The sequence below is a fragment of the Sus scrofa genome, chromosome 9 (assembly GCF_054392235.1).
Source record: "Sus scrofa isolate SSC_HxYL_T2T_F1_AM1 chromosome 9, Sscrofa_HxYL_maternal_Yorkshire_Landrace_v2.0, whole genome shotgun sequence".
Classification (NCBI taxonomy): domain Eukaryota; kingdom Metazoa; phylum Chordata; class Mammalia; order Artiodactyla; family Suidae; genus Sus; species Sus scrofa.
This window is the reverse complement of record NC_139391.1, coordinates 95,825,419-95,848,970: the sequence shown is the minus strand read 5'-3', so window position 1 is coordinate 95,848,970 and position 23,552 is coordinate 95,825,419. Positions and strand designations below refer to the sequence as shown.

Sequence of the window (23,552 nt, the reverse complement as noted above, 5' to 3'; positions counted from 1 at the left end):
AATATCCCACCTTTGTGGCCACAGCTGGCCTCTGGTTGACCTCCCCAGCCAAGGAGGGAGGGGGGCAGCATCCCGTCTAAACTTGCTTAATAGATGTGCTTCAAGGTCATTGGTAAACAGGCCAGCGGGAGGGGCTTGGCCAGGTGATAGCTGTACTTTGTAATTGGCAAAGGGAGGTGCTTATCCTCTGGGACCGGCTTTGCAATTTACTGTGTTCTGCTAAAACCAATAAATGTTCTTTGAGCTGGTGACAGATGTTTATAAGAAATAGCTAAATACATTTTTAAAATTCCTAGGTTGGTTGTATTTGAGACATGTTGACTGAAGCAGGTTTATTTACTGCAAGCATTCTTTAACATCTTTAATTTGCTGAGGTGCCATTTTCGGCTTTGAGGAGGGAGAACAGAATAAGTAGCATCTTCAAAATTCATGCTGCCCATAGAATCCTTTTTTTAGGGGGACCACTGTTGGAGGTAAATTGGTTTAGAAACATTTGTAGCAGCAGCAGGATTTCATACCTCGGTAATAGAGATGAAGGCTTTTCACACTTTACTGTGAAATGATTCACCTGGGGCTCTTGTTATGCATCATCCTCTGATTGAGTGCCTCTGGGGCGGCGCCTGAGAATCTGCATGTCACAGACATGCTCAGGTGGTGCACGGGTGCTGCTGCTGCACAGAACCCGCAGAGGGAGGAGGTGAACTGTTGATTACTGGCCTCCTTGGTGGGGCCTGAGGAAGAGCAATACTTGCCAGGTGGTTTAGTAGCCTTCTGGAAGGCCCCCTCGGGAGCTGGGAGAACTGATTGAAGGTTGCTGCTGTGTGTTATGGTGAAAGGGAGGTTTCCAAAGGGAAGCCGGACAGCTGGAGATGCCTGTGAACTCTCGGACGCCTGAACACTGCCTGGTGACCTGCGAGCTGTGGGCTCTATTTCTCCTTCTCGCTGAAGGGCTCGCTGGTTCTGTTTGCTGGGACTCTTCTTGGACTCTGTGCTGGAGTACAACGTTGGGAGGAGGTAGGAGATCAGTCGAAGAAAAACTCTGTGATGACTTGTTAGAGAAAAGAAAGGATGTCTATATGGGTTAGAAGAAAGAACTTGGCGGGGAGGCTAGAAAGAAGAGGGCTCCATGGAAGGAGAAAGAGATCCAATTTAAGGAATGAAACAAGCAAGCGTACAATCAAGGCGAGAACCTCAGCACCAGTGCAGCCCAGTGGTCCTTAGACTCTGCCCATCTCAGGGAGGGAGCCCGGGGAGAAGGTGACCCTGTTCTGAACCCTGCACTGCACGTGGTGGCATCAGCTGTCAGCACATTAAGAGAGGTGATAGTGAGGGTGTCATTGCTGGAAATACTCAAAGGAAATCCACAAACAATGTGGCTGAAGCTCCGATTCCATGGCATGGCTGTTAGAATGCATCAGAGGAGTGGAGGGTAGTGAAGGAGACCCATGTGGCAGTAATGTGAGCTCTCAGTGGACCTCAGATTTGAGGAAGACCTGCGCTTGAGAGGAAGGAGGGCGTGTGGCCCTGGATAAAGCAAGCTTCATGAGCCTGTACAAAGCTTACAATTTTATGAGTGATCAGAGAAAGGGAGGCATAGGCCAGCCTGCTCCTTGTGGCAAATGGCAAGATGAGGTCTCTTGGGAGTTCCTCTTATGGCTCAGTGGGTTAAGAACCCAACTAGCATCCATGAGGAGGCAGGATCCCTGGCCTCGCTTAGTGGGTTAAGGATCCGGCGTTGCCTTGAGCTGTGGTGTAGGTCGAAGATGTGGCTCAGATCCTGTGTGGCTGTGGTGTAGGCCGGCAGCTGCAGCTCCCATTCGACCCCTCACCTGGGAACTTTCACATGCCACGGGTGAGGGCTAAAAAAAATAAAAATAGAGACATCTTATCTTTACTTTCTTATCTCCATCAAGAGAATGATTTTTCAAGCTGGAATCGCCCAAGATAGGCAGCAATGGAGTGCCCAGCTGCTTTATAAAACTTCCGGGGATCAAGAAAAATGAGACTGAAAGTCTGCACGTGGGATCACAGCACTGCTTTTAGGATAATTTGCCGAATTTGGGGGGATCTGTGTCATCACCCTGGTATTATTATTGTTGCAAGTGTCATGACTTTTATAAGTTGTATGTGTGAAATTGTAAACTGCCAAGGTTAATATTGATCCTCTGAGGTTCTGAAATGAATTATTAACTGAAAGGTTTGGGAGCGCAAAGGAGGGTAAATAGTTACCAGGAGACAAGGTAAGTTGAAAGGGAACTGTAGGAATTTCATTTGCTACTTAAAACCCTAGGTAAAGTCAGTTCTTTTTTTTAAAAAAAAAACTTTTTAAAATGGTTGTTGATTTACCATGTGCCAGTTTCTTCTGTACAGCAAACTGACTCAGTTTTTATATGTACATACATATATATTTTTTTCTTTTTTCTTTTTTTTTTCTTTTAAGGGGTGCACCTGCAGCACATGGAAATTCCCAGGCTAGGGGTCAAATTAGAGCTTCAGCTGCTGGCCTACACCACAGCCACAGCAACACTGGATCCCATCTGCATCTGTGACCTACACCACAGCTTAGATCCTTAACCTACTGAGCAAGGCCAGGAATCTAACCCTCTTCCTCAGACACTATGTTGGATTCTTAAGCCGCTGAGCCACAACAAGAACTCATATACATTCTTTTTTATATTTTTTTCCATCATAGACTTTCCCGAGAGACTGGATATAGTTCCCTGTGCTATACAGCAGGACCTCATTGCTTATCCATTCTAAATGTAATAGTTTGCATCTACTAACCCAAACTCCCAGTCCATCCTACTCCCATCCCTCCTTGGCAACCACAAGTCTGTTCTCTCTGTCTGTGCGTTGTTTTGTAGATAAGTTCCTGTGTGCCATATTTTAGATTTCACATGAAGTGATATCTGGCATTCTCTCATAGCTCACTTAGTATGAGAATCTCTAGTTGCATCCATGTTGCTGTGAGAGGCATTATTTCATTCTTTTTCATGCTGAGTAGCATGCCATTGTATATATGTATTACATCTTCTTAAGCCATTCATCTGCTGATGGATTGTTTTGTTTTTGCTTTTTAGCGCCATACCTGTAGAACATGGAAGTTCCCAGGCTAGGGATTGAATCAGAGCTGAAGCTGCTGGCCTATGCATATGAGTGCCCAACTGTGTTGTGGAAATGTAAACAAATGTATGAGGAGAAAGGCATTCCTGGCAGAGAGAGTATTGTGTGCAAGATTTACATATATTGATGGATTTACTAGTCTGCATTACAGCATAGATTGGTAATTCCTATTTTTATTTTATTCTATTTCATTTTATTTTTTTGTCTTTTCATCTTTTCTAGGGCTGCTTCCTGTGGCATATGGAGGTTCCCAGGCTAGGGGTCTAATTGAAGCTGTATCCGCCAGCCTACGCCACAGCCACATCAACTCGGGATCCGCGTCTGCGACCTATACCACAGTTCATGGCAACACTGGATCCTTAACCCACTGAGCGAGGCCAGGGATCGAACCCTCAACCTCATGGTTCTTAGTCGGATTCGTTAACCACTGCGCCATGACGGGGACTCCCGGTAATTCCTGGTTTAAAAGGAGTTCATGAAACTTATTGCTCCTTGTTGATTTGTTTGTTTCAATTTTGGGAGATCAAAATTTTTCTGACCTATTTCTTGCTATTACATAAGACATCAGTGAAAATGGAAATGTGCCTTAAATGATTTTGGAGGAAATAATCTTAAATGGCAGCAAGAGATTGTTTAGTTCAAAATGGAAAAAAAAAATTCTTATCAATAACTGGTTACACACTGGACCGTATTGCAAAGGAGATTATAGAGTCCCTCCTGATCTGTAAAACCTGATAATCTAGACCAGGATTGGTGAACTTTCTCTGTAAAAGGCCAGAGAGTAAATTTTTTGTCAGGAAAATGGCCCGAGGCCCTGTGTAAAGGCATGGGCACAGCCCTAGTCCAGTAACACCATGAAAACCAGGTGGCATCTGGGTTTGGTCTCTGGTCCCCCCTGATTCAGATTCCCGCCTGCCTGACATCACTTTGATGAAGGCTGTGGAATGGGCCAGGTGACCTTGGGATGTCCTTTCTGGTGCTGTATTTCTGAGGTTCTCTCTACATCTTAGTTGAGTGAAAAATAAAACCAGAACTGGTTTCTAAGTCTTCCTTCTGCCAGAAGACTGTACATTATCACTGTTATTGTTTTGTAGTTTTCAAAAATTTATATAAAAATGGGGAGTTCCCATCATGACACAGTGGAAATGAATCTGACTAGGAACCATGGGGTTGCGGGTTCAATCCCTGGCTATGCTCAGTGGGTTAAGGATCCAGCGTTGTTGTGAGCTGTGGGGTAGCTCTCAGATTCGGCTTGCTTGGATCTGACGTTGCTGTGGCTGTGGTATAGGCCGGTGGCTACAGCTCCGATTTGACCCCTGGCCTGGGAGCCTCCATGTGCCGCATGTGAAGCCCCAAAAAGACAAAAAAAAAAAAATTATGTGAAATTGACAGGAAGCATCTAAGAGACTAATTTATTTCCAGAGCCAACAAAGGGGAGAACGATGCCTACTTCAAGGTGTGTTTCTTTTGCTCATTTCTGACTCGGCAGGAATGTAGGAAAGGATATAATGTGAACATTATTTCCTCTTGAAGCCTGAACACAAAGTGACTTACTGAATTGTTCTCCACTACAGAGAAATGATTGGTGTTCAAATGGATCTTTAAGTTTCAAAACAAGCACATAATTTATTCATTGTACAAAAATATACTGTATATATACTCTGACTTCATATGCCACCACTTAGGACAGTTGAGAAAGGAGATGGGAAGGGGTGACCGAGGTGGCGGTGGGTTGCATAGGTTGAAAGTGTCTTAGCACTTGGTCTGAGACATCATGTCTTAGCACTTGGTCTGAGAGTCTGGGTCACCAGGCTGTGTGACAGCAGGAAGAAGTCGCCACTGGCTGTTCAGCCCCTGCTATACACAATGGAAGGTCCGAGATCAACAGAAGGTAGAAGTCCCTCCTGGGGTTTACAAGGCTGGTTGAGGACAAATGGCAAGCATATATGCGGACAGAGCCAGCAGGCATATTAGTGGCAAATACAGACAAGTGTAGAGTGTTTGGGACAGAGATTAGTCCCAGGAGGCCCAAGGCTTGGGTAAGTTTCAGGCAGCATTTGTGTGGATCGAAGGTAGGGTCAGGTGTGGAAATTTAGAGAAAATACAGGGAGGAGAGGTCATGGCAAAGGCTTGGGACAGAGGTGAGAATGCCCATGGTTTGCAGAGTAAAACTCAGACTTCTGCCCTGGTGGAGTGCAGAGTCTGCAGCAGGGACGTGCAGGCAAGATATGTGGACCTGGATTGGCCGCTTGGTAAAGACCTGGGACATTGTCTGTGAGCATGTAGGGAGCATAAACTGTTTCAAAATAAATTTTATTTTAAATAAAGAGGTGGTGTGTAAAGAGATGTTTTAGGGAGAATTAATCTGATTTGTGTGAAGGTGCAAAAGGCCAGAGTGGTCAGGGAGGCGGGCCGGATCTTCTGTGCAGCCCAGGATGATAACGTTCTGGTGAGAACAGCTTTCAGTGAAGAAACAGGCCCTGCATTCTGAAATAATATTTGAATGTTTTTTGAGACTTTCTGGGGAGGAAAGAGGCCATTACTTTTTTTCTAGACTTTTCATTTTGAAGTAATACCAGACATAAATGTACAAATAACACAAAGAGCGTTGCCTTAGCATCATCACCCAGCTTCCCCAAGTTTGTTTTATATAACCACAGTGCACTTGTCCAAACCAGCACTGGAGTTCCCTTGTGGCTCAGTGGGTGAAGGATCTGGTGTTGTCACTGCAGTGCCTCTTGTGGCTGCTGTGGTGTGGTTTCAGTCCCTGGCCAGGGTATTTCCTCATGCCGTGGGTGTGATTTAAAAAAAAAAAAAAAGAAAGAAAAGAAAGAAGAAAACCAAAAGCCAGCATCCATACTCAAGTCACATACAGACCTCATTCCCATTCTGCCAGCTGTCCTATTAAGGTCATTATCCTATTCCAGGATTGTACACAGGATCACATGGCCTCTCCTTTGGTCTCCTCCAATATGGGATAGACCCTCAGTTTTTCTTGGTCTTTCTTAACCTTGACAGTTTTTGCAGAGTGCATGCTAATTATGTTGAAGAATGTCTCTCAGTTTGGAGTTGTCTGATGTTTCTCATTCAATTCAGGTATGCATTTTGACAAAAATACCACCAAAGTGCCTTTCTCAGGCTATCAACAAGTGATGTCAAGTCTCATGATTAGTGATAACTTTTATCAGTTAAGGAGGTGTCTGCTAAGCTCCACTGCAAAGTTACTACTTTTTTCCTCTGTACTCTTTAATATCTTGTGAGGAGACAACGTTGATACTATTTAGGTATCCTGGATCTCTTCATACTTTTGTTGACTGATTTTGGCATTCATTGATTGTTGTTGCTTTTGCAACATTTAGTGCTTTGTTCTTTGTCTAATGGTGGTATTCTCTTTTCCTCTTTTCATTGCATTTAGTCAGTGGAAGACTGTAAGGAAGAACTGTCTCCCCACCCTGTCCCCTGCCTCATGTTTGTTTATTCAATTATTTATATCCATATGAACTCACAGATGTTTATCCTACAGGTCTCACGTAATAGTTTCATTATTTTGCTGCTCAGATTGTCCCAGATTTGGCCAGTGGAGGCTTCTTCATGTTGGCTGCTGTGGAAAGGGTACATCTTGCAGTCCTGGTGTAACTGGGTGGGTTGATGTTAACTGCAAGTAGGGAATTCAGTGACAAGTGGAGATAAGTAAGCTGCTAATTTACCTGTTGATCCAGAATCTACAGTGACTTGATTTCTAAATTATAAAGGCTTTTCTGAATTGCATTAACCAAGGAAGTTCACCCTATTAGGCAAAATCATCCTCTTGTTTGTAAACACAATGAGGAGAAAGATATTTTCCCAGGGGATAAGTAAAATCAAGTTGGTGACACTTTGGGGTTTGGTTCTGTGATACCATTGTATGTATTTTCCCAGAAGCTGCTGGTTCTTGCTGATTTATCTCTCTAGGTGGGCAAGATTGTGAAATATTTATAGGTATTCCTAGACCCCACTTTAATTTTCTCCTTTAGCTTTTAAGTGAGGCCAACATGTTTATACTAGAAGAGAGTCCTTTAGTGATGGGAAGTAGAAATTCAGTCTAATGCTATGGATGCCATTAAAAGGGGATGTCCTTTCCGAAGCTGCATAGGTATGTATGATGCCACTCTACAGACGAGAGGTCCCTTGGCTCAGGGCTGTGTCTAGGGTGGGCTAGATAGAAAATAGACCCATGTGATCAGGTGCAAGGTGGGATTTCCTGATTCACAGGCTATCTGTTCTACACAAGCCAGACTGAGAAGCTCAGACACAGATCCCAGGCCTGTTGTTCAGATGACCTGCAACCTGCTGTGTTCAGAACTTGGCTTGGGCATATGAAGGAGGTGATGTTTGAGGGGAGCACCAAGCTTCATTGCAGAAGTGGACAATGAGAGGTTCAAATCACCAGTTTCGACTACTGATTTTTACAGTTTTTCTCAAACTAGGGTGCATATCAAAGTTACCTTCAGGAGCTTAGAGAAAACCCACCTGACCCCACTCCTATGGCTTGTAATTCTTTGGGTTCTGGGGTGAGACCTGAGTTCCTGTTTGGTTATTTCTTCCATTTCCCAGATGGTTCTAATATATATCCAGGCTTGAGAACCACTGGACCTAGTAGAGACTATCTGTGCTTAATTCATGGAGTTATATGCACGTGTGTGTCATGTTACTCTTTTTTTTTTTTTTTTAACAGTTGCACCTGCGGCATGTGGAAGTTCTTAGGCTAGTGATTGAATTAGAGCTGCAGCTGCCAGCCTACACCACAGCCACAGCCACAGCAACACCAGATCTAAGCCGCAGCTACAACCTACACCACAACTCACGGCAACTCTGGATCCTTAACCCACTGAGCAGGACTGGGGATCAAACTCTCATGTGCATGGATACTATGTTGGGTCTTAACCTGCTGAGCCACATGTTATTCTGAAATCAGCACATTCTATGTTGTAAGATAAATGTATGGTGCAGTTACTAAAAACAGGTTTGGGTTGCAAACTACAGTGAATTTCTTAACCTCTTTAAGTCTAATTTTGTCATCTGCAAAATGGGATTAGTAATACTTTATAGTTTTTCAAAAATTAAGCAATATGTTGCTTGTGAAATATTTAGTATCATCTCTAGCACATAGTAGAAACTGGATTGTTTATTATTTAATAACATGCAGCAGGTGGCAACTTTGGAGTCAAAATCAAAATTTTTTTCTAGTCTCAGCTCTGAACTTCTCAGCTCTGGGTCTTTAGGTAAATTTCTTGATTTTTCTGACCCTCAGGACTCTTGTCTACCAAAGTGCGAATAGATGGGCACATCTAATAAAAGCATTTCCTAACATGGGGAAGTGTTTAAGACAAAGGAGGTGTCAGTAAGCATTTCTGCCACCTTCTGTTTCATTCTGTTTTCTTGACACATGACAGGGCAGTAGAAAAATCTGATTTTGAGAACATTGTTGACTTTGGTTTCACCAGGCTGTGTTGAGAACGTATTGTTACAAGTGGCCTTTGTGGCTGTGACTGACCATGGGGAGCACATCCTGTGGAGCCCTGGGAATCGTTGGACCTGAATTGGGACCAGAGTTTGCGGGAGAGTCACTGTGCCCTGCCCAGTGCATCTGTCACAGCAGTTGGCTCATGTCTCCAGTTTGCATTGTGTCACATTTGTGATGACTGTGTCCTTCCCAAGCCAGTATCCTGGCTGGGCAGGATTCTGTCCTTTAACCTGGATCAAGCTTTGATTGAGATGTAAGGGTACACTGCGGCTTAGAATGGAACCCTGTCTCAGAATCTATTGCACAGCCTGCTGGATCACAGCCTTTATTGTTTTAGTCTACAACCTCTTAACATATGATACCTCTGGTTACTTATGGAACTTTTTGACTTCCTAGAATTGTAAGAAATTTAAGTATTCTTATTGCACTTTAACATTAATCTCAATTCCTATTTTAAGTCTTTCTTTAAATCTACTTGGTCACCCAGAATGGGTAAAGGATGATGGCTGAAGGTGACAGAAAGTTGTGTTGTGAACTGAATTCTCAAGTTGTCAACACATTTGGTCGTTGCTATTGGTTCCTGTTTGTAATAGAGCAGTTCATACTTCTGTGGTGATTCATTCTTTTTCCTTTCATTTCTCTCTTCCCTTGTAGCCTAACTATTGTGATGCAATGTCAAGAGGACATTAAGGCATGTCCTTTAAGAGCGGATTAAGAAAGGCGCCTTAAGCCTTACCATATAGTTTAGCATGATCTTTTCGGTGACTCTGAAATGAGTTCCATGTTTGGTTCAGACTCAGTCTATAGACTATTACAGCGTGACTTCAGTGGAGACCTAACTTTTAAAAAAATGAAGGTAGTAGATGATTGCTAACTATTTATCCTTCTGAGTTATGCCATTTTTTTTCCTGGAAGTTCTTTTGTGAATATTAAAGGGTTACAATTTTCTAACATGTTTAAAATATTAGGTTTGCTCAGAATCATTTAGGGAATCATTTTCTATGGTTCATTAAATTGGAAAGGAGAAGAAATGAATTTGAATTAAAATCTAATTTCATTTGTGTTGTTACTAGCCTCTCTATGGTTAGTATGAGTCTTTCATGAAAGAATCATTGCATCTAGCTTAAGTAATTCTAGGAAGTTGGAAATAAAGGGAGGAAAAGAATCATCTCATCTGGGCATTATATTTGAGATACGGTGAGACCCTTTAAAGGAGGACACCTGCATCAGTTGGACCAGCCATCCAATTTATAAAGTAAATTGTTAGGAAATCAGGAACAGGAAAGAGGCATTGTGAGTTTAAAGTGTTCTTCAGATCCTGCGTCTGCTGTAAAAATGGATTCCCAAGTTAGAGGCTCCTATCTTGTTCATATGTCTGTTTCTGGAAGCTTCCACTGTGCCTGACAAGGAGCTCAGTAGATCCTTCCTAAGTGAGATGAATGGGGCTTGGTGGCAGCAAGAGTGACTAGATGAAGCCCTTGGAAGGCTGGGAAGAGAAGCAAACCCAGCCGAGTCAAAGATGGGATGAAAACAACTGAGTAATTGAATATCAGGGGAAGCCTATTGCATGGAGAGGGGTGCATCTTCAAGGGTGTTCTGTGCTCTCCTTTCAGGGAAACACTGCAAGAGCAGTTTGTGAGGTCCCGTAGAGCAGGGATACTCAGATTCCTCTAAGTTGCCCCTGGCATTCCCCTGATAAGACTACACAACCGTCCTTTCACAAGATCTTTGAAAAATGAGGTAGTGGATGGACAATTCCTCCATGTTCTTCTTTTCTTTAAGTCTTCAGCACTTTATGTTAACTAGTGATTAAAAACAGCAAGTGGTCTCAGAAAAAGTACAGAGTAGTCGTAGTTCATTGAACAAACAAATGGTGCCTTCCAGAGTTCTGCAGGGAGTGCTGAGCTCCCCCAGCTCAGGGGAGTTGAGAGCTGCTGTCCCAGAGGTAATCAAACAAAGCCCCTTGGGACCAGTTCAGAGCAGGCTTTATAGGCGTTTCTGACAACAAACCCAGGTATTGTGTCTCTGTAAAAGGCAGTTCTTGTTAGGTTGCCCTGCTGTCAATTCCCAGTGGGCCAGTAGCTTATCTAACAGTTATCCAGTCAGCCTGGAAGGGTCCCAAGGCTTTATTGACTCACCTTGGTGATCTTTTGTGACAAGCCATCGCGGGGGAAGTTTCTGTGGAGTGGAATTGTGCAAGTGTAACACTAGTGTTGAGGCCGCCAGGTCTAGGCTGGCAGAAAGGAAGAAAGGAAGCAGTTGGTTTTCTTTCGTGAACGTGCCCCCACCTAATTCTTTAGAACTTGTTTCTGCCCTGAAGTTTTCTTTTTAACTAGATCACATGATGGAGTTGCTTTTCTGGGCCGATTCAGGCAATTAGATGAGTAATAAAGATTGTCAGCTCTGGCCTACCATATTGATTTTTTTTTTTTTCAAGTCTCTTTAGGGAAAACAAAGATCCTTTATCATGATGATTCATCTTCAAATGATAAATCCGATGTAGATGCAAATTTTAAGCTGTTCAGTATTTCAGTCAGTGAATAAAATACCTAGGCTCAGGTGACAGAAGGCCTAGGAAGGGCCGATTGGGGATGTGTATAGACTAGACCAGAAGGGCTGGGTGAATGTCTTAGTTCAACATATGGCAATTTAAAATGGCCTGTCTATCTTTGGAAGCTATCGCAGATCTTTAGCAGAGTGTACCAATTGGCATTTTTGAATAAAGAGTCCATATATTTATTCCAGTTTAATTAGAAGAGAAGTAGTATGGGAGCTGGGTGGAGTGGGGAAGAGGCAGAATGAAAATTCTGTTTTAAAGTTTGATAGAAGGTTCCGATGCTGGAGAGCAGTGAGTGGCAGGGTATGTTTTGTCAATGACTCCAAGAAGTAGAGGCAGCAGAGCAAAAACTATGGGGTCTCAAAAGACAGCAGGCTTTGGAACAGAGATGTAAAAAAGTTTTAAGCGGAGTTTCCGTCGTGGCGCAGTGGTTAACAAATCTGACTAGGAACCATGAGGTTGCGGGTTCAGTCCCTGCCCTTGCTCAGTGGGTTAATGATCCGGCGTTGCTGTGAGCTGTGGTGTAGGTTGCAGACGCGGCTCGAATCCCACATTGCTGTGGCTCTGGCATAGGCCGGTGGCCACTGCTCTGATTTGACCCCTAGCTTGGGAACCTCCGTATGCCACGGGAGCGGCCCAAGAAATAGCAAAAAGACAAAAAAAAAAAAAAAAAAATAAAGTTTTAAGCATAGGTTCAGTAAATGTTCATTTCTCTCTTGTTATTCCTAAACCACAGTGGTAAATGACAGTTTTCTATTGTGCTTCAACATGAGTGGGTGATGGTGCTGCTTACTGGATTGTAAGGTGGGAAAAATTAGCTCCTACCCTTCAAATCATTCAGCAAATACTTAATTAATACAGAGATGTATAAATAAATAAACATTTTGGTATGAGGTTGTGTACCTGAGGCTGTGAAAGCAGTGCAGGATCCGCTGCCAACACTCCAGAAAAGAGAAGCCGTTACATCGGTATCAGTCACCGCTACATTCCGACTCTTCCCACGTTCCATGTTTATTGCTCCTGGGATCCCAGTTTTAACCCCATCCTTACAGCAGCATCATACTGGGGAGCCTGTGGATTAGTTAGGGCAAATGCACACACAGAAAGACAGCTAACAATGCAGAGCACCCAGGAGCTGCCACATAAATGGTCAGAAAACAAAGAGCTCCAAAGCGGGACAACCCCCAGTGGACTAGGGTGAGTGGGCAGAGCTTCACCCAAGAGGTGACTGCACAGACCTGGACTTCGCTGGCTTGAGGTGGGACACTGTGAGCAGAGGCAGGTGTCAGTTGCAGGCTCTTCTGATGAGTAGACTGAAGAGGTTGTGTAGGGAGGTAGGAGGACAATATGAGAAATCTCTTGGGCACAGACTGCTGTGGCCCAGGAGAGCAGGCTGGAGCTTTGGATTGACTTACATAAGCAAGAAGAGAGACCCCTGTCAGTTGGCGGGGTGATATAGGGACTTCTGTTTAGTTGAGATTTGCAGGCTGGTCTGAGGGGACCTGACCAGAGTGTGGGAAATCCATTGAGAAGCTGAAACAGCAGTCCAGGTGTGCAGGGATGAGAGTGGACTTACATGGGTGAAAGTGGATTTGGAAGGGAAAGGAGAAATGGAATCACCATCATCTTGAGAATAAAGTGACAAAGTCACAAATATCCCTGCCTTTCTGTTGTACTTTTTAAAGCTGTCCTCTCTAAGCGGGGAGCCATTCCCATGGAATATGCTGGCCCGCTAGGATGGTTGTTGATCAGGTACTTAAACTAAGTAAGGATGTTACTATTTCGTGGCCCGTGACATTGTTGGCCTGGACAACTGCTAGGCCTGCCATGGTTGCATAGGTTGTGTCTTTATGGTGCAAAGATTTCTGTTTGGTTCTAATTTTCCCCTTTTCTTTCTTTTCAAATAGACTTTATCGAGAAGAATTTCCAATCCATACCTTGAACACAGTCCTTCCCAGGTATGATTCTTTTCTGTCTTACAGCAGGTAGAGATCCCATTTGCTCCTGATCTCACTGTCTCCTTCACCTGGGATGACACGGCCACAGGTGTTCGAAATACTCTGATGGTTGTGTCATGAAGCAAGATGTTCACTAGATAGGAAAAAAAAATTTTTTTTCCTAGTCCTTTATACAAATGCATTATGAATATTGCAGAGTTCTGTATATAATATAAATATCTTGCATTTGCTGTATGATAGAAATTGTGTTTTAAAAATACTGAATCTATTCCACTGAAAACTTTGTATAAAAGGGATTATTTATATTTACAGTTATCTAATAGTACAATAGCTCTGAATGCTTATTGAAAAAGGTGAAGATGTTTTCGTTGTGCTGTATTAAAGAATCCACTGACAAGAGTTGTGTTTTTTAGAATGTCAGGAGACTGTGAACTTTGTGAGAGCAAGGTCTTTTGGGGCTTGTTCACTACTGCATCCCCAGCATCTAGAATGGGGCCTGTAGCTGCTCATTTAATGTTTGTTGAATGACTTAGTGAATGAACACAGGTGCCATGTCAGGACTAGTCAAGTGTCAGCTGACCCATACCTCTTTTATTGTAAAACTTTCTGTGATCTGACCTAAGTTTTTCTCTTTGAAATACTTTTAATGTGTTAAAAATAAATCATTTCCTGCCCTTCTCACATTCTGTCATTAGGTTGGGCTTAGGAGGTGATAACAGGAAGATTAAGGGAGAATAAGGACAGGGCTGAAGTGTCCTGGATCCAGTTATAGTCAGTATATTATCAATGTGTTTGCTCTGGGAGGAGATCTAAAATATTTTGTAGGGACAAAATTTTATAGGTGCAAAAAGAGTTCAGCAAGAAACAAAGCAGAGGGAGTTCCTGCCATGGCTCATCGGTCAGCAAATCTGACTGGCATCTATGAGGAAGCAGGTTCGATCCCTGACCTTGTGCAGTGGCTTGGGGATCTGGCGTCGCCCAGAGCTGTGGTGTGGGTTTCGGATGCTGCTTGGATCCCAAGTTGCTGTGGCCCTGGCGTAGATTTAGACCCCTAGCCTGCGAACCTCCATATGCCACTGGTGTGGCCCTAAAAAGACAAAAGACGAAAAAAAAAAAAAACAAAACAAAGAAAGAAAGAAAGAAGTGATCAGATAGACCCATGAACCTTTACTTAGGACGACACTTCATTTTCATTTAGCTTCCTTTGTGAAACAACTTTGCCCTGTGGAGGAAGGTGCCAATTATAGAGAAAGGGGGTAGATTCTAATGTGGGACATAGACCTCTCCAGATCTAAGGAATGCTCTCCTTCATCCTACAAGAATCAGAAATGTGTATGGGTGGATTAGAAGATTGAAAAAAAGAAGCTAAATGAAATTTTTATCTACAAGATGAAACCGTGGAGCAGATGAAACCAGAATGCTTGGAATTAACTATGAACTCTGCAGCTGAGTGAAGCTTAAAAGCAAAGCAGACTGGCTCCTGCTATCAAATTACGTCATGTTGTGAGATGTTGGCTAGATAGGAATAAATTATTTTCCCATCTTCCAAGACCTTTACAGGAACGCCTTATCAATACGGCAGAGTTAATATATAAATATTCTTCACTTTGCTGCATTGATAGAAACACTGTATTTTTAAAAACAGACATTTTGCCCTGGAAACTTTGTGTAAAAGGAGATTATTTATAGTTAAAGCCGTATAGTATTTGGAAAGTAGTTATTACAGCATAATAGCAAAAATGTTCCAGTAGCAAAAATAAATTAAATAGGTTGTTGTAGGTCTATAGCTATGTCAGCTAAAATACAAGTGTTTTAAGCTTATGGACTTGGCCATAATTTTTTCTATATGGTAGGCCATGATGGGCAGCTCACAAAATGTCATGTTATTGTTCTGAATTCTCAGTGACTCTTTGTCTTTTCCATTTAGATTTATGGAGAGAATTCTTCTTGTGCAGGAAGAGCATTGAGGAATATTATTATTGTTCAGGCAGCTGACCTGATAAAGGACAGAGTGAACCTCAAGGGATTTTACAGGTAACATGGTTTCCTAATACCTTGTCAAAATTTCTCCTTGAGGGAAAACAAACAAACAAACAAAAACACATGTTAAAAGTTATAACCTTGATCACAGAGAGATGGGCTCTGTCAGTAGGAGGGTTTGTTTGAAGTGCCTATTTGGGTCACTGGTGGTGACTTTTCCCTTAATTAACTTAGTCAAGTGTTTAATACCTGGACTTCTGCTCTGAAGGTGGGGTATGGAATCCTCGGCCTTAGGCGTGGATGGGCTCCCTAGAGGCTCCGTTCTGCTTCCTCTGAGATGGGCTGTTTTATAATATCATTAGAGAGCGTGTGCTGCACTGGGACTTCAGTAAATATCGGTCCCTTCCACAGGGACCTTATTGGGGCTCGGTGAGGACCCTTCTGAGGTCCCCTGGGGTGGGGGAGGGCTTCTGCTCTAACTCTTCAGGTGGGAAGGAGCCGCCCTCTTGGGGGCTACAAAGGGGGGGGGGACAGTTGGGCATAGGGATGGCACTTCTCTGCCCTGACAGGTGACTCAGGACAGAGGTATTACATTAAGTGAGTGCGTCTATGGTCAGTTTTCAAGTTACAGCTGGACCAAGAGAATAGTCACTTAGCAATTTTCACATGTTTTCATTTCATGGAGCTATTTAAAGAAGAAACAAACGGGAATTATCAGCTTTTTATTTTTGCCAAGGAAAGGTATTACACACCAAACAATACCAAAACTACAAAAATGAGAAAGATAAAAAACTACTATCGTTTACTAGCATTATTTTTTTCTTACAGAAATGAGTTTACAGTACCGTAAGATAAGAAGAGTACTCAGAATAAATGATACCCCCCAAAGTAGGAAAGATTCTCGGAATAAAGATGTTTAACTAAATTTGGTTTTATCACAGACTTAGGATATTTTCTTCCCTTTTTCCCCCCCATTTGCCATTGTTGGTAAGAATTTCATTATGGCCTGGATTTGGGGGATAGTGGTTCCTGTTCAAGTAAGAAGACCCCCTTTTTATTGAGACATAGTTTATATACAGTAAAATGCACAAATCTTAGGGTATAGCTTGATGAATTTTTAGTTATTACACAAACTTATGTGATTACTATCCACATCGAGATCCAGAGGATTTTCACACCCCAGATAGTTTGTTTCTTTTTTTCTTTTTTTCTTTTATCTTTTATCTTTTATCTTTTTTTTTTTTTTTTTTTTTTTTTTGGTCTTTTTAGGGCCACACTCATGGCATGTGGAAGTTCCCAGGCTAGGGGTCTAATCAGAGCTACAGCTGTCGGCCTGAGCCACAGCCACAGCAACGCAGGATCTGAGCCACATCTGCAGCCTACACCACAGCTCATGGCAATGCTGGATCCTTAACCCACTGAGTGAGGCCAGGGAACCTGCATCCTCGTGGATCCTAGTCGGGTTTGTTACTGCTGAGTCACGACAGGAACTCCCAGATACTTCTTCACGTCCCTTTCCAGCCCATAACTATCCCATGCCGCCAGCTGCTTTCTAATCAAAAACTTGGCAGGATATGTAATCTTAGGCATTGACAAACCACTGTGTAGTAGAGATGGGAGAACTACAATGAATTAAAACTTGAGAATCCCATATTTAATTAATCACATTAGCGTATACATAGGTTTTGACACATTTGACGTAGGTTAGACATGATTTATTGACAGACAATGCTTTCGTATATATGGAATCGTGAACCTCTTGAAAAAGCCCCAAGATCACCCCCACCCGCTTCCTCCCATAAGAAATTTATAGCCCAAGGATGAAAGAGCATTGGTTCAGAGCCCAGACCAAGCAGATTCAACAGCTGGAAGAGGGGCTATGCTGATAGTGGGTTACTTCATGTAGAGCCTCTTTTTTTTTTTTTTTTTTTTTTTTAAATAGATGAGGTATCAGCTTTAGACAAGTCTAACTTTTTTTTTTCCTTTTTAAAAACTAAAACTGCATGTACAACATACCATGGAGATAGTGCTGGTTCAGTTCCAGACCATTGCAGTAAAGCAAGTGTCACAGTAAAGTACATCTCATGAATTTTTGGTTTCCCAGTGCATATAAAAGTCATGTTTACATGGTAGTCTATTAAGTGTGCAATAGCATTAGGTCTAAAAACAATGTACGTACCTTAATTTAAAAAGGTACTTTTTTGCTTAAAATCCTAACCATCAGCCTTTATTAGCAAGTCATCCTCTTTTTGTTGGTGAGGGGTTTGAAATACTGGGAGAATTACCAAAATGTGACACAGAGACACAGAGTGAGCAAATGCTGTTGGAAAAATGGCACCAGGAGACTTGCTAAATGCAGGGTTGCCACAGACCTTCAATTTTGTAAAACACCCAATATTCTGTAAAGTACAATAAAGCAAAGTGCAATAGAACGAGGTCTGCCTGTGTAAGTCTTTGTGTCTGGTTGTGAGCAGGCTAAAGGACTCATTACAGTTACCACATGAAGCTCTGTGTAGGATCTGTCCTTGTTCTCAGTTTTGTCTCTGATTGGTATAGACTGAAAAAAGAATTGGGAGATATACATTAATCAGGTTCACAGAAAAGAACCATCCATCCAAGTAAGAACATACTTAGGGTTTAATGGGAGTAGAATGTGCAGAGATTGTGGGTTGTGCTATTTTAGATTCTCACTGGTCAGGCCAGAACCTCCTTTCTTTTATAATCTAAGGACTGATTAATACTCTGAGTTAAGCGCTAAAATGATAAAGTGCTAAAATGATTGCCCAGGCTGGGTCATTTTCATTTGTCTGGTGGTAAATTGAGGTAACATGTTCCCCATGTACCACTTGAGAATTACTTTTTTCTTTTTCTTTTTTTTGACTTTTGAGGGCTGCACCCACGGCATAGGGAGGTTCCTAGGCTAGGGGTCCAATTGGAGCTGTAGCCGCCGGCCTACACCACAGCTCACGGCAACACCGGATCCTTAACCCACTGAGCGAGGCCAGGGATTGAATCTGCATCCTCATGGATGCTAGTCAGGTTCGTTAACCACTGAGCCATGACGGGAACTCCTGAGAATTACTTTCAAAACCTGGAAATGCTTTCCATTCATTTGGTACTATAGGAAAACATACTAGTTTCCGAGTCTTCAAATAAGTGTCTAAATACCACCACCCCATTTCCATTTGAGATGAGTGTTCTCTCTGTACTACTCTGAATTAATTGCTAAAAATGTAACCGGAGGCCACGAGAAATCAAATTTTCAGCTCTACAGAATTCCTGTCATGGTGCAGCAGAAACGAATCTGACTAGGAACCATGAGGTTGCAGGTTTGATCCCTGGCCTCGCTCATTAAGTCGAGGATCTGGCTTTGCCATGAGCTGTGGTGTAGGTCGCAGATGTGGCTCAGATCCTGTGTTGCTGTGGCTGTGGCGTAGGCTGGTGGCTACAGATCCGATTTGACCCCTAGCCTGGGAATCTCCATATGCTGTGGGTACGGCCCTAAAAAGTAAAAACAAACAAAAAAACCAAATTGTCAACTCCAGAGATTAGTAAAATGACTCTTGTGTTTCAGCAGTGGCATTGGCTTTGGAACTGATCACTTTCCTATCACCATGTTCCTGTCTAGTATTGCAACCGTAGTTAGGGCTACATGAACTCTGAACAGTTTCTGGATTCAGTACAAGATTGCAGATACTGGGGGAGTAAGAACTGCTGCGGTGTTCACATTCCTCCCAGGCATCTCTGATTTCTTCCCCACTGCCCATCCTTCAGTTCTGTAGGTTTAGATATTTTAAATGGCTTGTTGCTGACCTGGTCCGCAAGTCGAGGGGGTATGAGGTAACTGCAGCAGCAGCTCACCTCACCTTTGCATTGGTGATACTAGTGGTAGTGTTGAACCTTACTCTAATGATGTTTTGCCTGGTGCAGATGGATTGTTGAAAGCAATTCAAAACACACTTTTTTTTTTTGCCTTTTTAGGGCTGCACCTGCAGCATATGGAAGTTTCCAGGCTAGGGATCAAATCAGAGCTGTAGCCACTGGCCTACACCACGGCCACAACAACACAAGATCCGAGCTATGTCTACGACCTACACCACAGCTCACGGCAATGCCGGATCCTTAACCCACGGAGCAAGGCCAGGGATCGAATCTGCATCCTTACGGATGCTAGTCGTGTTCATTAATTGCTGAGCTAGGACGGGAACTCACAAAACATAACTTGATAAATTGGAGGTGGGGTAGAAAGAGATGGTCTGCAGTGGAAATAATAGCCTGGTCTGCAAGTGGGAGCCTGAGGATTAACTAATAACTATGGATGACAACTGTCGTGGAGATAGTGTGTTTGAGCATATGGACTCAGCCCTGTCCTCTCAAGACAGAGTGGGCCCTGGCCAATGAGAAGGTGGGACTTGGGGATGGTGACTTGGTGGTCATCAGCATCCCTTGGAAGCTTGTTAGAAATGAGGGCTCTGGGGCCACACCTAACCACGCTGTGTCAAAGTCTGCACGCTAACAAGAACCCCCAGGCAACTCGTACTAAACCCAAGTTTGAGAAGCAAATGGTCTCAGGAGCTTCTCCATCACTGTGAACAAACAAGCCAACACTGCTGTCTAGTCAGCATTTGCAGTTCGACAATTTCATTTTTTTAGTAAGTGTTTTGTTGTGTCCTGCCACGTTCCAGGTCATGTCAGACACAGCGCAGGCTGAGGAGCTATGTGTATTGTTGTGAGAATAAGGGAAGATGAAAAAAGTGCTTTACAAGCCCAGTGGTGCTGGGTAATTGACAGAAATGTTGAGGAATAAACACTTTGAGCGTTTAATATGAAAGGTGTCTTGTGGAACTTAGACTTGACGGTTTGGTCTTAATTGCCTGTTTTGTTGTAGTCTGTCTTCTCATTTTGTTTCAAGAAATATCCATTTATTTGACCATTAATCTTCCTTTCTTTTTCTTTTTCTTTTTTTTTTTGTCTTTTTAGGGCTGCACTGGCAGCATACGAGGTTCCCAGGCTAGGGGTCAAATCAAAGCTGTAGCCACTGGCCTACGCCACAGCCACAGCAACTTGGGATCCGAGCCACGTCTTCGACCTACACCACAGCGTGACAGCAATACCTGATCCTTAACCCACTGAGTGAGGCCAGGGATGGAACCTGCATCCTCATGGATGCTAGTCAGATTCGTTTCCTTTGTGCCTCAGTGGGAGCTCCTGTTAATCTTTCTAATGCTAACCTGCATCTGAGTATGTCTGGAATGGCCATAATGGCCTCAGAGTGTCTTTCACCTCTTTACCCAAAAAAGTGATGCTTTATCAAAAGCTAGCCTATTTGTTCAAATATCTCAGCAGAAATGTTTAGTACCTTATTTTTCCATCACCCAAGAAAATGTAGCACCTATGGCATTTCTTCATACTGTGGTTACTGTGTGATTTCTAGATATTTATGACTATGCCAGTCACAAGACATGGGCAGTGTTTCTCTGTTTTAGAAATGCAAATAAATGTTAGCATCTTTTGATCCTTAAATACCGCATATAGGAGAAAGGTAGTCATTTACATGATACATCTTTTTGAAGAGAACATTTTGGTGACTTCTTTTCATATGGGAGAGTGGGTTTCAATGAAATTTTTCCACATGAAAAAATCTTATTTCAGAAAGTTAGCTTCTTTTGGCTTTTCATCTGAGGCTGGTAAAGGTGGAAAACTAGGCATGAAAATACTGCTTGTAATGCCCAGAATGGGACGTTCTTTGAATACGGTTGTGTTTTTTGTTTGTTTGGTTTTGGTTTTGGTTTTTGTCTTTTTAGGGCCGAACCCGTGGTGTATGGAAGCTCCTGGGCTAGGGATCAAATGGGAGCTTTAGCTTCTGGCCAACACCACAGCCTCGGCAATGCGGGATCTGAGCTGCATCTTCAACCTACACCACAGCTCATGGCAACACCAGATCCCTGACCCATTAATCGAGGTCAAGAATTGAACCCACATCCTCATGGATACTAGTTGGATTCATTTCCGCTGTACCGCAGTGGCAGCTCTCATAAATGTTAAGGTTTAATCTGTGTTTGAAGAGTAGCATGCAGAACTTTGTATATCACCCAGTGTGGTCCCAGTTTTGTCTAACCTTAGAATTACTTTTTTCTTTAAGAAACTAGTTAAAAATATATAAATGGTTGAACCAAAGTTGACCACCACCAATTTGAGGTACTTGTCTTATCAAGGCAAAAGCATTAACTGTATTTATTTACCTTTTTTTTTTTTTTGATTTTTGGGGCCTAATTCTTGGCATGTGGAGTTTCCCCAGTCTGGGGGTTGAATTAGAGCTGTAGCTGCCAGCCTACACCACAGCCACAGCAACACCAGATCCAAACTGCATCTGTGACCTACACCACAGCTCACGGCAACGCTGGATCCTTAACCCACTGAGTGAGGTCAGGGATGGAACCCATGTCCTCATGGATACTAGGCAGATTTGTTACCACTGAGCCACTATGGGAATTCCCCAAAAGCATTACCTTTAAATAAAGGATTGCTAAATTTATTCCTTCATTTATTCAAATATGTATATTCAGAGAATTAACTGTGTACTTAAACTGTTCTAATTGTTAGGATTTAATTGAGAATTACATGTACACAGTCCCTCTTCTCTTGAAAATTATTCTCAAGGGACAAAAGCAGATATTCAGTTGGAAAGATGTATAATTGCTAAATGTTAGGTGATATAAAAAATGTGTAAGAGATATGATTCTAAGTATCTGTACGGAAATGATATTTGAGCTAAAATCTGAAGGAGGAGTGAGAGATACCTGTCATTTATTCTTGAGTTGCTTGTTTAAAAAAGCAAGCACGTGAAAGGGATGGTATTAAATAACATCTTTTCAGCAAATGGTTCGCAACAGTGTCTTACTGTGAATGGCTTTGCTTTTGTCCAGGAGAAGCTGCGTTGGGTCAGAACTGGTAGACTGGCTTCTAGAACACTGTCCTTTTGTCCAGTGCAGATCTATGGCCATAGGGGTCTGGCAGCTCCTACTGGATATGGGAATTATGTCATCAGGTTAGTATTACATGTTTTGAAGCTTACGAAATTATTGTGATATAAAGCTACTTGACCAAAATGTGTTTGATTATCTAGATAGAAATTGTTTTTACAGGTAAATATTTGTATTCTCTTAGAAGTGGGTGATCTTTTCTTCTTTTTCTCACCTTTTATAAAATTATTAGGTACTCGGTTCATAAACTATTACCTATAGGAGTCTTTCCCTTACCCTGCCCTTCTCTACTTAAAATGCTGGTCACAATTTTTTTTTTTTAAGTTATTGACATCTTTAGTTGCTCTAAATGTGTGATTTGTCTTGGTGTACTTAGAATAATATTAGAAACTGACTTTATGAGTAGAAGTGTGCATACCATTTTAGTTGACTAATCAGGAACAGTTAGAAAGCTGATCTATGAAGTTTAGCTATTTAAAGATTATGGAACATTGATGTTAACTAGAAACTAAAATAGTTGGTGGGTATCTCTTTTCTTAGTTGAGCCCAAGGATTTTAAGACCTAGAGGTCAAACAGTTGGGATTCTTTATTTTGCTCTGTCCCGCAGGTGCTGGTTGGTCATTTGGGAGCCCTTTTTTTCTATAGGTGATAAATATTGAGGGTCAGAGAACATAGTGAGGGTCAGAAAAGCACACCCGGAGTCCCACTGTGGAAAATGGTACACACGGGGATGTGAGTGTCATCGGTAACCCCTGTTAATATTGGTTTAGATTTAGAAATCTGATGCTGCTTTAGACAATCAGTGAACTTGCCTTTGAGGAATATAATTATCAGCTTGCTTGTGAGGTTGCGGTTTCTGGTTAGCAAAACATTTTGTGTTACTGTTTTTTGGAAAAAGTCTCCAGTTCTTGATGTGTATTAAAACAGGGTTTTGCAGCCTTGGAAGTGAGAACATCTTGTGTTAGACAATCCTGAGTAATGGGCACTGCCTTATATATTATAGAATATTTGGTAATGCCCCTTTCATCTACCCACCAGATGCCAGTAAGAGCCCCTGGTTGTGACAACTCACAGTGTCACCAGACATTGCCAAGTGCCCTGAAGCGGGTGGGGTGTGGGAGGGGACAGTCACCCCTGTTGAGAACCACTGATCTAAAACTTGCCATAGTGTTGTATGTGTGTACCACTAAGGTAATTAAATGTTTTGCTTTGGGACACTAAGAAAAAAAACAAAATAAAATTTCTTCTACTCTTTGAATTGTGATGGATTTCACACATTCCTGAAGTGGAAAAGTTATAAAATAGCTATGAATGTACTGACCGAAACAACAAGTAATACACATAGGTTGGCCAGTAAGTCCTTTTTAATTCAATAGGATTGTGAACATGAATAGACTTAATTATAGTCCTATCCCTGGCTTCTTCCTAATAATTAGTAGGCCTTTCC

The 23,552-nt window shown here is 42.4% G+C and overlaps 1 protein-coding gene across 27 annotated transcripts in view; it reads left to right on the top strand.

Moving 5' to 3' along the window:
• Window positions 1–23,552, top strand: part of RAPGEF5 (Rap guanine nucleotide exchange factor 5) — a 434,425-nt gene that overhangs the window by 221,729 nt on the left and 189,144 nt on the right. For 26 of the 27 annotated variants that reach the window (XR_014816836.1, XR_014816835.1, XR_014816834.1 and 23 more), the window contains 3 exons: window positions 13,091–13,141; window positions 15,069–15,175; window positions 22,048–22,169. Coding sequence is in view for 16 of the 27 variants with exons in the window: in XM_084978468.1 (XP_084834594.1) it covers window positions 13,091–13,141; window positions 15,069–15,175; window positions 22,048–22,169 (280 nt within the window). In the remaining 11 variants the exon portion in view is untranslated. Of the gene's footprint in view, window positions 1–673; window positions 1,015–13,090; window positions 13,142–15,068; window positions 15,176–22,047; window positions 22,170–23,552 lie in introns of those variants that run through there. The other variant, XR_014816837.1, reaches the window with a different exon arrangement.